The following is a 12231-nucleotide window of genomic DNA, read 5'->3' on the forward strand; positions in this document are numbered from 1 at the left end:
TGCCCCTCAAGACTGGCAGCATGTGGTCTGTGGCACTCAGTAGCCTCTTTCCAGATTGGGCAAGTGCTCATAGGCTGGCTTTGGAGTGGAGTCTGTGCCATTCAAAAGCAAGGATCACATATCATGTCCATGCAGTTGCCATCTGTGGCTAACACTGGCAGGTTTCCTGTTGGATCCTTTCCGTACAGCAAATGAAATAAGATAGTGTGTAATCCAGCTAAGCAAGCCCCTTCCTTTCCAGATGATAGGGGGTGTTTTTACACTGCTGAGTCTTGCAAATGAAGTCTTCAGGGAAATGATCAACAGCATGGAGTGCTGTGAGACGGGAGAATGATTGCTGCTTACAGGAGGGAGAAGTGGTGTCTGCAGCTGTAGGCTCAACTTAGTGGCAAATGATGATCTATTGGAGTGAAGAAAGCAAAGCAGCCCGGGTAACCCAGCTGAGGTTGCTTTTTTTTAAACAAGTTTCCTTTTCTTTTTATGGTATAACATAATAGAATTCCTTCCCCTGGAGCCCAGTGGGTGCCAGTCATTGCTCATACCCTCTCCTCTGAGGTGGCCCAGGGCCTGGGGCAGGCAGGCTGGTGCACATGGCTCATTGGGGCTCTTTGAGTGATCCTTGGGGCAGGTGGCTCTGCAGCCTCTTGCACTGCCTCTGGGAATTGCATACTAGTCTCTCACCTCCCTTTTCCTATGTGTATTGTTAGAAAGCTCCTGATTTATGTGGCCTCCTTCACCCCCACTACTTAACTCCAGGAGATGTTCAGTTAGCCTGATTTGCACTCCACAGGTCTCTGCATATGAGGCTGTGGGGAGAAAGAGAGACCATGTTTCTCTCTAACAACATGAAGATGATTTTCTGAACAAAAAGGCAACTGCAGCTTTGTGCTGCCACCCCGGCACAGCGTGGGACAGCAGGACCCCCACACCTTTGGGGACTGGCATGTGGAGGGAGTTGTCTATTGGTACCAGCAAGTGGTCGAGCAACTGAGACTTTGAACTTGCTATTTCTCACTGGCCTGACCTGAAAGAGAAAATCCTTCTACCATGGAAAATCCTGAGCACACAATCCTCTGGGAGGCAGGAAGTAACCGCCTGTTCAAGCATGAGATTCTCTGACCAGCCTGGTCTATTAAAGAGAAGTTCCTGCTGTTTTCCTGCTGGCACTGGTTTGAATTATAGTGCAGACAGACCTGCTGTCCTTCACTGGAGTTGGTGTCTGGGTAATGTTTTCAAAACTGCAGCATTACTGCGAAATAGGTCAGAAGTATCATCATGGAAAGAGAGAAAAATTCTTCTCCAATCTAAGCAGAGCACAGAAAGAGGCACTTGTAGCTATGACAAAATTGACCTGATGGATAGCATCCTACCCCAGGACTGTGCAGGGCTATGGTTAGAGAAATAACCAGCAAACTGGACATGCTCACCTAGACTGCTGGCTGCCTACAGCTGTGCGCTGCTTGAGGCAACAAACCTCAGCCCAAGTTAGAGCTAGGTGCATTCCTACTGCAAGACAGGTATTTTTAATGTAATAATATTTTAAAAAATCCTTTGTCTCTGTCTTGTCTTCCTATAGGAAGAGTGCCAGAACTATGTCCGAGTGCTGATTGTTTATGGCAAGAAGGTTTTTACCTGTGGTACCAACGCCTTTTCGCCAGTGTGTTCCAGTCGACAGGTCTGTTCTGCCTCTTTTACAGTGATGGAGAGGGTTGCATACATGCTCTGGGGAAGGACAGTCATTTGCCAGGCGTCATGGCTGCACAAAATATGTTCTAAATGTAGCTGACTGAAATTATGTTGGTTTTCTTCTTTGGGCTGCTTTGGGGCAATGACTGTGTCTGCAGTTGGGGAACAAAAAGTTCATGTTATGGGTGAGTTTGGTCTGGACAAAGTGCTGCTCATGTAAACCTTGGGTATGGCACTGAAAATGGGGAATATAGACAAGCTTAGCTGTGAGTACCTCCTGAGCTGAATACTTTAAATTTTCTTTAAAATAAATGGCAAAACTCCCTTTGGGTTCAAGGGAGGCAGGAACAGGTCCAGAGAAATGTTTATTTGTATCTTTTTTTAAGGCAAATATGTATTCAGGAGGTGTCTACAGAAGATTAAAAACCTGTGCTTGCACCAGGAGCACCTGATTACATCAAATGGGTTTGGGCTTCATTGGCTGGGGAATCACCCTTTATACAAAGCAGTAGGATCAGTGAGGCTCAGACACAACTTCTTACATTGGCAAATGTTGGCTCTAAAGATTAATTTTCAGTCATCACTAAGATTACATTCTCCTAGCTACCTGATTTTTAAAAATCAGGGATTTGCTCATAGGTACTCATGGGCAAACCAAAATCTTTATACCATTAAGAAAGTCAGATGCTCTTTAAATTTTCTTCTCTCTCTTTTTAAATGCAGGTAGGAAATCTCAGCAAAATCATTGACAGAATTAATGGAGTGGCTCGGTGCCCATATGACCCTCGGCATAACTCGACAGCTGTGATTACATCACGAGGAGAGCTCTATGCTGCAACTGTGATTGATTTTTCTGGACGGGATCCTGCTATTTACCGCAGCCTTGGAAATGTTCCCCCACTTAGGACAGCACAATACAACTCCAAATGGCTCAATGGTAAAGTCATGTGGGTCACATCTGAGCAAGAGATGTATTAAAGTCAGCTTGACAGGCTTGTAAATCTTTCTCTCTCTTTTCATATTGAGATCCAGAGTTATGATGGGAAAGGGCTTCCGGAGCAATAATCAATGCAGCTTAGAAGACATTTAAAAAGAGCCTGGAATTATTTCAGAAAAGTTGATTTAGAACATAGAAAGTGGGTCTTACAGGCTACTTAACATATATATGGGTCTCTGTCTTGTGAGATGACCAAATACATCATTTTAACAAGAAAACCACTCAAAGATTTGAACAACTTAAAGCATCATATTGTTGACCCGTTCTGCAGAGTGATAGGAGCTCTTTACTTCCCCTGACTCAACTGAAGATGCCTGGTTTCAGTGCAAGATCACTCCAAAATGAGAAATTTCACAGCACGTTGTGTTCCATGTGAGTCCCTGCTGGTGTGGATTTATAGTTATTAAAAGAAGCTCTTACCCCAGTGTGATAATACCCTGTATCAAACCAGCTATAGAATTTCAACCAGCAATCTCTGCACTGAGTCCACACCTTCCAGTTGGGGCAAAGCACTTCTACTCTGAGCAGACTGTAGTGATGGAGACCCCAATATTCCCCCTATCTACTTTTACCCAGGTAAATTGACCAAATATTTGAAATCTTTCTATTAGATTTCAGGACCTTTCAATTAAAGATAAGAGCAGTGGGACTGTGCACTCTCTGGAGCTTAATAAGACTGAACTAGGCTTCTGCATGCATCCTGAAGTCAGTATGGAGACCTGGAATGTAAGGAAAAGGACATCATCAGGAAAGACTGTGAATTAGGACCAAGAAGCATCATAGCCCATATACACTCATTGGAAACATGTTCCTCTTGTCTGTGCATGAATGCAAGATTCAGAAGGAAGCCACATTGGAACAGGGAAGTTTAAGGAAGACAAACAGCAACTGAAGTTCTCATATGTGACTAGAAAAACTAATGTGACTCTTGGATTTATAACCTTGTGCAGCACTGGTGACATCGGAGTAATTCTGTCCTGTTCTGGCCACTTTTCAACAAGAAACAGAAAACCTGAAGGTGATTCAGAGAAGAGCCATTCAATGATTTGAAACTTGGAATGCCTGCCTCACAGTGAGAGCCTTAAGGAGCTCAATTTATTTATCTTTCTGAAAAGGAGATAAAAGGTGTTTTGTTCATGATATGGAAGTACTTACATCAAGAGAAGATTTTGGAAAGGATAAAGTTCTTTAATCTAGCAGACAAGTCATGACAAGAACCTGTGATTGGAAGCTGAAACCAGATAATGTCAAATGGGAAAAGAAATACAGGTTGCAGCTGGGTCAGTCTTTAGTGATCTGAACAAGTCACTGAGGAAAGTGATGGATGTAAAGCCAGGTGACACTGTCCACTAATATCAGATCTTCAAAAGATGTGGTCTAATTCTCCTGTTAGTTACAGGATTTGATGGTGGAATTACAGGGTGAAATTCTCTGACTTGTGTTAGACAGAAGGTCAGATTGGGGATCACAATGGTCCCTTTAAGGTTCATGGTTACTTTGAAGGAGAAAGTTTGACAGGAGATGATTTGCAATGCCCTCCCCTCTGTACCATCATCTGCCTCCCAAACTTGCCTTGCAGCAGCAGTGCAAGTGCCTTTCTCTTTCTCCTTCCACTCCTGGGCTGCAGCTTGAAAGGAATCCTGTCCTTCCCTTCATTCTTCTTCCTTTGAGCACTACTCAGAAATGAACATTGTAAAAACACCCTATAAAACCAACAGGTTTGGGGAAGGTTTGTTTGTTTGGTCAAATATTATTAATTGGCCAAACTTTTCCCGAATAAACTTTTAGGATAAAAGACTGTACACGTTAAAGCTTTGTTATATCCCCAATTAAAATATTAATTACTAAACCTACTAAATTCAAGGTTCTTTTCAATTCTTGTGAAAATAATACCAAAAATGTTAGGAGAAAAAGCATTAAGGAGAGCACATTTCACTGCTGTCAGTCTCTGGCATGGTTTTGTTTTATGGACATAAGATAATCTTTTGTGCCTAGAAACTGGAAAGGTTTGATGATAAAAGCCAGATGTGACAGTGCTGGGAGAGTAGCTTGAATGTTTCAGTGCAGCTGTCTGGGGAATCGGGCGGATGCACGCAGCATATTTAACACATCATAAGGTCCACTTCAAAAGTGAATAGGTGAAGCAGCCCAATGGGAAGGCTTTCTCTTGTAAAATGAGTATAGGTACAGAGAATAGTCATGCATATGCAAAGTGTCAAACTCTGCTTTCACTGAAATCAGTAGCAGCTTTGCCAATAAAGTGGAGAAACAATGGGGCCTCTCCAAGATCTGAAAAAAGGTACTAGAGCTATATCTTCATATATCATTATTCCCATCTACTGTTTTTATGTCCTCTGCTGACTCCAAGCTCCCTGTGGTCCCAGCTTTGACAGGCTGCACAAATGGGGCTGGCAGTGCAATGCATTGAGCAAGTCAGTGAGCATGGATTGATTTCTAACCTATATAAATCTCTTCAAATGTTTGTTTTTCAGAGCCTAACTTTATTGCTGCCTATGACATCGGCTTGTTCACCTACTTCTTCTTCCGTGAGAACGCGGTGGAACATGACTGTGGGAAAACAGTGTATTCTCGTGTGGCAAGGGTTTGCAAAAATGATATTGGAGGGAGGTTTTTGCTGGAGGACACATGGACAACTTTCATGAAGGCCAGACTGAACTGCTCCCGTGCTGGAGAAATCCCTTTCTATTACAATGAATTGCAAAGCACCTTCTACCTTCCCGAGCAAGATCTGATCTACGGTGTCTTCACTACAAATGTGTAAGTTGCCCTGGCTATAGTGCCCTTCCTCTATTCCCAGCAGTCTGAGACTGACTAAGTATTGATTTCTTAGACAGTATGAGCAATCATTTATGAAAGATCATTTGGCAAATGTGAGAGAATAGATAGATCTGTGTTATCCATCATGACAACATACCCTTAAGACAGTGTTTTTAATCCATGGTTCACAGATTCCTGGAGTCCATAAAATGTGACTGTGCAGTTTTAGGGTAACTTAATTTGATACAAACCTGAGCATTGATAGACTTCAGACTTTTTTGTAGAGACAGTCCCACTTGTGTAGTTTAGAGAAATGATCTAAAAATGACCCAACAGAAACACATTAATTTCCAGCCAGGCTAGTTGCCTGGGCAATCTCACACATGTGTGTGAACACTTGAGCTGGCCCATGAGATGGACAGGTGCACACACTTGGGAGAGAAGGGCTGAAAGGAGAAGAATGAGGCACATGGGATCACAACAGTCTAGATTGACAACAACATCTATTGCAGTTGAACAACACTGTAATAGCAAGGTCATGAGGGCCACAAGACATTTAGCATTTCCAAGGTGGGGTGAGGGGGGCTTTACCTCTGCCAGACTGTTTGAGGTCCACAAATCAAAAGCAGCGATGGAAGTCTGAGGGGAAGGTATGATTTCTGATACTTCATAATCACCTCTTCTTGGCTTGAAATTATTGAAATATTGAAAAAACTTGTAATTGGAATGATTTAGTGTAGCTGTGAAAGCAGAAAGGAGAAGAGGAGTTAATTAAAAAATATATTAAAAAACTCATAATGTATATTTTTAAGTCAGGAAAGCTCAAATAACTTTTTCTCTGATGCCTAAGGCTAAGATGATAAGTTTCAAGCTATAACCAGTCTGCATGGTATTGACTTTCAATAATACATGTTCTCCAGGGAGATGTTAGCCTGACGTGTAAACTGGAGAATAAAAATCTGAGTAGTTACTCCATGTGGCAAATGCTCAAAGTACCTTCCTGGTGCTGGGCAGCCAACTTGTTTGGGGTTTTTGTGTGCAGTGCTGTCCAAAATGAATAAGGGCCTGTTGCCAGGGAGCCCACAGAAAACCAAAGCAGTGAAGCCCCGCTGAAATACAAACCCTCCTGTTTTAATGTGTCACCTGCTGGTGTGACAGGGCTTGAACTTCAGCCCTTGAAGTCACAAAGCATCAGCCCCAACTTCTTGAGCTAAAGCGCTGTTGGGAGCCTCACTGTGAGTCAACAGAGCCTGAATGTTCTTCCCCCTCTGTAAATTCCAAGAAATAGGTAAGTGTTTGGCCACCCTCATCCCTCTTCCATGTTTTGTTTCTGTTCCACCATTGCCAATGTCAGTCAAAAGTGAGCCAGCAGAGAAGCAACTAGAAAAAAATAAACATGATTGAGCACTGCACCTTGACTGTGGGCTAGGGGAAGATCTGTCCTCAGATTGAAAGGCACATGAGTCATTCTTTAAAAACATTTAGAGGATATTAGCCAAACTTCCTGAACATTAAAAGGAAATATGGAAATCTGGAAATCTGGCTACTGCTTTGGGCACTTGAGCTGACCATTTTTTTTTTTTTTTTCAGTTGGAGAGGATTTCTGTGTCTGTAGTGATAATGTTTTATCTATCCATTTGTCCATTCATCCAGCCAAGAATGGAAGTTGGAAATGAGAAAACTATTAATAACTGTATTTTATTTATCAAATTGGTGACGTTTTTGGACAATTGGACAATCAAGAGGGAGACATAGACTAGCTTTGGCTAGGACAGTTCTCTTCTGTTGTGCCCATCTCCCAAGTTTAACATGAGATGTGATGAGTGTTACTTGTCTCCTCAGGGTACACTTGAGCATTCTTTCACTTGAGCATCAGGGATGTAGGATCTCTTTTGTATCTTCTGAAGATAATATAATATGCAACATTTGTGTAATTGAAGAAATTAGTAATTGATAACAGCTGAAGTTAGATCAAATAGCATTTTGGGTCTACAACATAGTGTTCTTTTAAAAGTTCAAAGAGAAAATGTTCCAATTTGTCATCCAACTAGAGAAATAATGGTAATTATTCTTCTAACTTTCACTGGGACTTATATCATGCTACATGAGCTCTGCATACCAAAGAGGGTTAATTTATGCACCAGTCTGAGTTTCTTTGTGATAAAATGCCAATGCAACACAAAACTATGATTTTTTGTTGCTGTTGTTTACAGGTATTTTTTACTTTGGAAGGTTCATGTTTAATGAATTTAGGGTCATCTTATAACAAAGGGGAATTAGTGGTTGTGGTAACACCCACGTACAGATTTATTGCTTCATGTTATGTTATACCCAGCTGAATCAGTGGGAAAGAGAGCTTTTGGGGGAAGCTGCTGATGAAATATTTAAGATGTTTTTATTAAAATTTTCTGGGAGGCAATAGAGACAATGTTAAAACCTCTTTGAACTTAACCCATTCTTTAAACCAGCTAGTTAGTCACAGGAGGTAGGAGGTGGGAATAAAGGAAGCTGCACTTCACACCAAAACACAGCGACCAGCTGCACCAGTTGATGTCACTGGCTTGAGACTGGGATCAAACTTTTCATGGGGGATGGGAAATGGGCCAGGCCACAGATGAAAAAGAAAATGGTCCACAGATTTAATGGAAAACGTCTTTCCTTTCTCCTTTCCAGCAAAGAGAAAAGACTAAACTATGAAGTCCAAGGCCCTAAAAATATTTTTTTTTTTTCTTCTAAGTATTTTCATTAGACTAGTGGAATTTTATTCTTTCTTTTCCTTTTTCATTTTCTCCCTCATTGTCTTTTTTTTCCTGTGTGCGCCTCAAGGCATTTACTTGTCATCCATCATTAGGTTTGTCTTAAAAGCTGCTGTCTGTGAGCATGCACTGCATCAGCAGTGTTCAGACAAAAGTGGAGAAAGATTTGCCTGGCATTGCTTTGACATGTTCAAAGTGAGCTACTCCATCATTCTGGGGATGCAAGGGGCAGGGGGGAGCAGAGAATGGGAAGGCAAAGCAGGAAGTTCTTCCTGATGTTGTATTGCTAGGAAGAAATATGCTGTGAAAGAATCTGTTCTTCTGTTTTCCAGCCTGGAATGGTGAAGAAAGGCTTTTTTTGTGTGTGCAAGAGAGTGTAATTATTGGTTTAGTTAAAAAAAAAACCAAAAAAGTGTTCTTTTCAGGGAATTCAAATTGCCTTAATTAGCAGAAAGATTCATACAGCAGGGCTTGGGTTATTTAAAAGGCACCGTGATGAATCAGTCTCTCATGCTGGCCCTATTTTTAGTTTTATTTTGATATCTTTTTTCCTAAACCTTGTAGTTTTCCTAAAAAAAAGGTGGGGGAGGGAAAGGAAGAACTGGGAGCAGATTTGAATTTCAGGTCATCACTTATCAAATGTCCCTCTGAGTCAGTTTTGTTGAGGTCACCATCTAGGAAGTGCCCTCCAATCCTCTTGAGGCAAGAGGAGATGAGCTGGCTCAGGACCCTGCAGAAATGGTCCTTCAGGACTGAAATGGAACAGCAAAGGCCCGCTAATCTGTGTGCAGTGTGACTGGGCAGCCCAGCATCCTTAAAACACACTCCTTTCCAAAGAGTCCTTCCCACAGCAGCATTTCCCTCACCGTGCTGTGCCTCCCCTGGCTGAGCGTGCTTGAACAGGCTGCCCCAGACAGATCCTGTTCCCACCTGGGAACAGACAGAAGTGACGTGTGGTCATTGAAAACAGAGGTTTTCATGAATTAGCAAGACCTTTTTGCATGCTGAGCTGCTATCAGAACCAGCTGGTTTGTCACTGTCACCTTTTCCCTTCCACTGCATGTACATAAATATAATACTAGGTGATATATTTTACAGCTGAAGATTTCAGGAACCTGTAGAAATAGAATTTCACCTTGAGAAACAACAAGAGATTAAAGATTAGCTTGTTTGTAAACAATAAAGGTAGATGAGTTGTGAAAAAAATAAAAGTAAAACCAGACACAAATAATCCATGCAAATTAAACTGTATTCACCTTTCTTGTCAGAACTGCTTCCATGGCCCTTAAATCTCTGACATTTTAAAACCAAACTTTAAAGTCATTCTCAAAATTGTCACGCAAGTCATCTACATTTTACAGTTTATTTATTTATTTATTTTTACTCCCTGTGAGATTGGTATCACTGTACATCTACCTAACAATTTACAAGCATTTTATTTGAGTGGAGTTTGATGTCTGTTATGATGAAAATGTCAATGTTCTAATGATTAAATTGATTTTTTTCCCCTCCCCTTTTCAGAAACAGCATAGCTGCCTCAGCAGTGTGTGCCTTCAATCTGAGTGCCATTACTCAGGCATTTAATGGTCCCTTCCGCTACCAAGAAAACCCAAGATCAGCCTGGCTGCCAACGTTAAACCCCATCCCCAATTTCCAGGTACTGCTGTTGCCCTTCAGTTTACTGCAGTCCCTTTGATGTTCTGTAACTTCAGTGGGTTGATTTGTGTAGGGCTTATTTTTTCAGGTAGACTCGCGGTACAGATAAATTGTATTTCTCCACATTTATGAGTGTTTTAGTCTGTGGAACTCCTTGCCACAGAATTCATGGCAAAAAATGAATGGCTTAAGGAATAATAAGAATGTTCTGGGTTTTTTATAATAATGAATTATTTAAATCTCTGTTGCGCTTATCACGGACACATGTACTCTGAGGATGTGATTCTCACAAGAGGACATAAGGCATGTCTCTACTAGAAGTGGGAAGGACTGAAAGCTGAAGCTGGACAAAGTCAAACTAGAATGGAGACAATCTATATTTTTAAAACAAGAAAGGTGATTAACCACTGTGACTCTGCAAGGAAGTGATGAATTTTCCATCACTTGATAGGGCCCCTAAGGCTACCAGTGCTTCAGTGGAAGATGGATGACTTTCTAACACATGTTAGCTCAGCCAGAAGCCATGGACATATTGCCACAGTAACTGGTAGAAGGGGACACATGAGGATTGTCACAGGGGTTCCTTCTCCTTTTAAATATCTTTGAGTTTATGGATGAGCAACTTTCCAGGATTATCAGTTAAAGCAATTTTGAAAATTATAAAACAGCTTCAGTTGCTTTTTCACCAGATCCAGTCAGTGTTGGGCAGAGTATGTGTATGACAGCCCCAACAAACCTCAGTCTTCTGAAGCATGAGCCCATTTCAGAGCTCAGCCTCTTCCCAGGAGGGGAATCCTGGGGAGGATGGACTTGTCTTCATGTCCTTGCTTCCCCATGGCAAATCCTTTCTGCCTGATTTTCTTAATCTGGTTCTCCTTTATTATGGCAAATGTGCTGAGGCTGCCTGCAAGTGCCATCTGCCTTCAAACTGGTGATGTCAAGGACCTTCCAAAAAGAACTCTACAGTTGCCTGAAATCACAGCAAGAGCAGATGGGAGACAGGTCTCTGCTGCAGGCAGGAACAGCCTTGTCTTCCTGCTGAGGAACCTAATTTCTTCTCCTGAATTCCCTCTTGGCACCTGACTGAGGGCTCCTGCCCATATGAGGTGGGACAGGCTTGGCCTCTTGATCACCCTCTCAGCTTGGTGCACTCAAAACCAAGAAACAAAGCCCTGATGAAGGTCCAGCCATGCCAAATATAGCCAGGTTTTTGTTGTTTTTGTTCTTGGGGTGGTTTTTTCTGTTTTTTTTTTTTTTTTTTGTTTTGTTTTGTTTGTGGTGGTTTTTGGGTTTTTTTGGTTTTTTTTTTTTTTTTTTTTTTTAATTTAAAGGGAATATTAAGGCAAACTGAGAATCAAGGACTTTCTGTCCCTTGCTAGCCTAACCCAGAAGGAATAGTAAAGGACTTTGGAAGGCATTTCCATGTAGAGAAAAGTATCAGATAAAATGTAGAGCGTAAAGATTGCAGCAGCAAGATGAAAGAAAAGGGTCAGAGGAAAATAAGGAAAGGGAAAAGAGGTATGTGGTAGACAAAAGGAAGATTGCAAAAAGAGATTAAGATGTTTTTCAAGTCCAGAAGGAACAAGAGGTCAGTGAGGAGCCTTAAGGAGATGACAAGGGTAATTTAGTGACAGAAGAGGCAGATATTGCAAAAACATTAAATTAATTTTTGTGCCTCAGTGTTCACAAAGAAATATGAGGGAAGAATGCCAGAATTTTTTTCCTGCAGAGAGGAAGGAGAAATACTGAAGGATGCAGAGGACCAGGACAGTACAGATAATCAGGAAATTAGAACAAAACAACATTAAACCAAATCAGAGGGATGCTGCATCAGCACATGAGCTGCCAACAGACCAAAAGAATTATCTGTGACTTGCTGAGAACAGAAAACAAAACCAACAATGACATTCCTGCCACTGGGACTCCTTTTAGGTGATGATCTAGAAGGGAAAGTGAATGAGGAGAAAAGTATCCAAAGGAAGACAGTGCTGTGAACCAGAAGGAGCACAGGATACAACAGAAGAGAGAGATCTAAGAACTCTTTAGAATGTGGGATGAGTCATGAACTAAAAAAAAGACCATTGCAATAGAAAAAGCATTAAAACCCACCTGAGGACACATAAAAAACCCACTGATGTTTCCTTAGTCCGGCTATTCAGGAAGATGCTTAAATTGATTAAAAAGTGACCATGTTCACAGGCTGTGAGAATTAACATAACTGTTCTCATAGTTCACGCAACCTCTGGAATATTGTAAAGCTTAGTACACCAGCCATTGGAATCCATATTCACTGTGTGAATGTGTGTTAAATCCATGACAACTCATTTTAGCACATAGCAGGAAAAGGGCTGAGGGCTG

The 12231-nt window shown here is 41.5% G+C and overlaps 1 protein-coding gene across 10 annotated transcripts in view; it reads left to right on the forward strand.

Annotated features, from left to right (window-relative positions):
* SEMA5B (semaphorin 5B) overlaps nt 1-12231 on the forward strand; it is a 280124-nt gene that overhangs the window by 207210 nt on the left and 60683 nt on the right. For 9 of the 10 annotated variants that reach the window (XM_068195396.1, XM_068195400.1, XM_068195401.1 and 6 more), the window contains 4 exons: nt 1577-1675; nt 2410-2623; nt 5176-5461; nt 9739-9874. In XM_068195396.1, the coding sequence (XP_068051497.1) occupies nt 1577-1675; nt 2410-2623; nt 5176-5461; nt 9739-9874 (735 nt within the window). Of the gene's footprint in view, nt 1-1576; nt 1676-2409; nt 2624-2751; nt 4983-5175; nt 5462-9738; nt 9875-12231 lie in introns of those variants that run through there. The other variant, XM_068195402.1, reaches the window with a different exon arrangement.

Source organism: Anomalospiza imberbis, chromosome 7, assembly GCF_031753505.1.
Source record: "Anomalospiza imberbis isolate Cuckoo-Finch-1a 21T00152 chromosome 7, ASM3175350v1, whole genome shotgun sequence".
In the NCBI taxonomy this organism is placed as follows: domain Eukaryota; kingdom Metazoa; phylum Chordata; class Aves; order Passeriformes; family Viduidae; genus Anomalospiza; species Anomalospiza imberbis.